The 2,500-nt window shown below is 48.7% G+C and overlaps 1 protein-coding gene across 1 annotated transcript in view; it reads left to right on the top strand.

Annotated features, from left to right (window-relative positions):
- Positions 1–2,299: 2,299 nt before the first annotated feature.
- The window catches only part of LOC310824512 (partitioning defective 3 homolog B-like), a gene marked incomplete at both ends in the record, with an annotated part of 22,139 nt that continues 21,938 nt past the window's right edge, over positions 2,300–2,500 (top strand). Inside the window, one exon of the mRNA XM_083697772.1 lies at positions 2,300–2,305. Coding sequence (XP_083553898.1) covers positions 2,300–2,305 — 6 coding nt within the window. The remainder of the gene's footprint in view (positions 2,306–2,500) is intronic.

The raw sequence follows: 2,500 nt of genomic DNA, 5'->3' as shown, positions 1-2,500 counted from the left end.
AACACGTGCCTACGATCCAGGTTTCAGACTTCCCTACGATCCAGGTTTCAGACTTCCCTACGATCCAGGTTTCAGACTTCCCTACGATCCAGGTTTCAGACTTCCCTACGATCCAGGTTTCAGACTTCCCTACGATCCAGGTTTCAGACTTCTCTACGATCCAGGTTTCAGACTTCCCTACGATCCAGGTTTCAGAACACGTGCTGTAGTTTCTCTGAGGCTGAGTTTGGTTTCATCCTGTCCTCTCCTCTCTGCTCATTGGCTACCTGCCAGGCCCTTGTCCCTGTCGGTGGCATTGAGGGAGGATGGAGAATGAGCTGCACCCAGATCTGATGGCTGGGGGGGTCTTTAGATTCCTCTGTTCATATCTCCAGTCCCCCTCCCCCCCATCTCCCCAGGGCAGGCTGACAGCTCACCCCCCCTCCCCCCCCTAGCTGCCGACACTTGTCAAGATAAGCCACAGACAGGAAGGAATACTAGGTAATGGTGGCCCTCAATCAGAGAGCAGTGAATTCTCTCTATATAAAGGTATGAAGGGGATCGTTTCCACAACAATCAGGCTGTTTTTCCGTCAGTGAAACTGACAGTGTTGAAGTAGTGTTTGATTTCTCTTACAGTGCATTGATATTCTCTCTCCGTTCCAGGGCTTTGTTCTGCTTTGTAAAAAACCTCAATAAACAAAGTTGAAAGAATAGACAACAAATGAATCTGTCTTTTGATGAGAAATAGCCTGTGCGTGTGTGTGTGTGTGAGAGAGATTCTGTGTGTGTCTGTGCGTGTGTGTGTGTGTGAGAGAGATTCTGTGTGTGTCTGTGTGTGTATGTGTGCATGTGTGATTGTTTGCGTGTGTGTGTGTGTGTGTGTGTGAGATTATGTGCACGTACGTACATTGGCGCCTCACAAGGTCAGATCCTGTCTCCCTCCCAGGCGATATTGAGCCAGCTGAAGTTTCTCTGCTGACTTTCTGCCGAGCTGATGACTTTCTGTCAGCCTAATGCCTCTAAACCCCCAATCCCAGGGTAAACAGTGATAAACCAAGCCTTGCTGACCCACACACACACAGACTTAGGGAGTGTTTAACGCTCAGCTCCTTGCCTCTATCTCTCCCCCAATATTGACTTGTGTCATGGCTTTTCTTCACGTCCGTCTGAAGGAAGGGGTTATTTGGATATGCGTTTCTTCCCCCCGGAGCAGTCTGGGATGAAAATAAGAACTCTAAACCGCATGGATAGACTTGCATCGTTGCTGCAGTCTTTGTGATGTGGTGCCAGATTTGACTGGCTGTATTGCGACTTCATTATCTGTGTGTGTGGAACAGACACACACCCATTTCCACTGTGACCATTATGAAGATCAAATGCATGCTTTCATCTGTCCTTTTTCTTGTGTTTCTCCTCCTGCTCTTTTCTTTTTCCTCCCTGTGGAAAATGAAGTCTCGCACTCACTCATTACCGCTCAGTTTCCCTGGCGACAAAATACTGTGTTTTCGTGGAGCTGCAGATATAATAATGGACATTTTTCTTCCCTTTCTTCTCCCCCTTCCCTCCCTCTCTCATTTTGAAAACAAAATTTCTCAAAAAAAAATATCCAGGTCATTTTGTGGGCATTATGAGAGGGAAAAAAACATGGGGAAAAATGGGAAAAGGAAGCCAAGCAAAAATGAGCTCTGGGAACGAGATCCTGGGATTGAGATTGAATTATACTCTGAAATAACCCCACCGCTGCCACCAAATAACCCCACCGCTGCCACCAATTTCAGCTCTTTTCATTCTTCTGAAATGATGCCCTGGAAAAGGTTGTTATTCTCCCTGCCGTGTACAGTCACAAGATTCTGGTTGCATTTCTCACCATATGAACTGGGCTGAGTTGGACTGGGCTGAGTTGGACTGGGCTGAGTTGAACTGGGCTGAGTTGGACTGGGCTGAGTTGAACTGGGCTGAGTTGGACTGGGCTGAGTTGGACTGGGCTGAGTTGAACTGGGCTGAGTTGGACTGGGCTGAGTTGGACTGGGCTGAGTTGGACTGGGCTGAGTTGGACTGGGCTGAGTTGGACTGGGCTGAGTTGGACTGGGCTGAGTTGAACTGGGCTGAGTTGGACTGGGCTGAGTTGGACTGGGCTGAGTTGGACTGGGCTGAGTTGGACTGGGCTTAGTTGAACTGGGCTGAGTTGAACTGGGCTGAGTTGGACTGGGCTGAGTTGAACTGGGCTGAGTTGGACTGGGCTGAGTTTGACAAAAGCGTCTGTGGTGCTCATGTCACCTTTCATCAGTCGCCCCAGGCGACCGTATGGATTTATCATGATGTTGGTGTCATAAGCTGGTGGGAAACTCCACCCACGGTATTTGGGTACGAGAAGCACCACCAAAAACAGGCTGTTTTGTCAGAAAGACTCCAAGTCATTGTAGTGCTTCAAACGTAGGTTCATTTTAAGTGCTTGGTCCATTGTTAGAGAAGCATTTGCTCACCCCTGACCCCTGACCCGTGTCTCCTGTCTGTCCCAG

The sequence above is a fragment of the Argentina silus genome (genome assembly GCF_951799395.1).
Source record: "Argentina silus genome assembly, contig: scaffold_312, whole genome shotgun sequence".
Lineage (NCBI taxonomy): Eukaryota > Metazoa > Chordata > Actinopteri > Argentiniformes > Argentinidae > Argentina > Argentina silus.
Note: the sequence above shows the minus strand (reverse complement) of the source record. Positions and strands in the feature narration are given on the sequence as shown.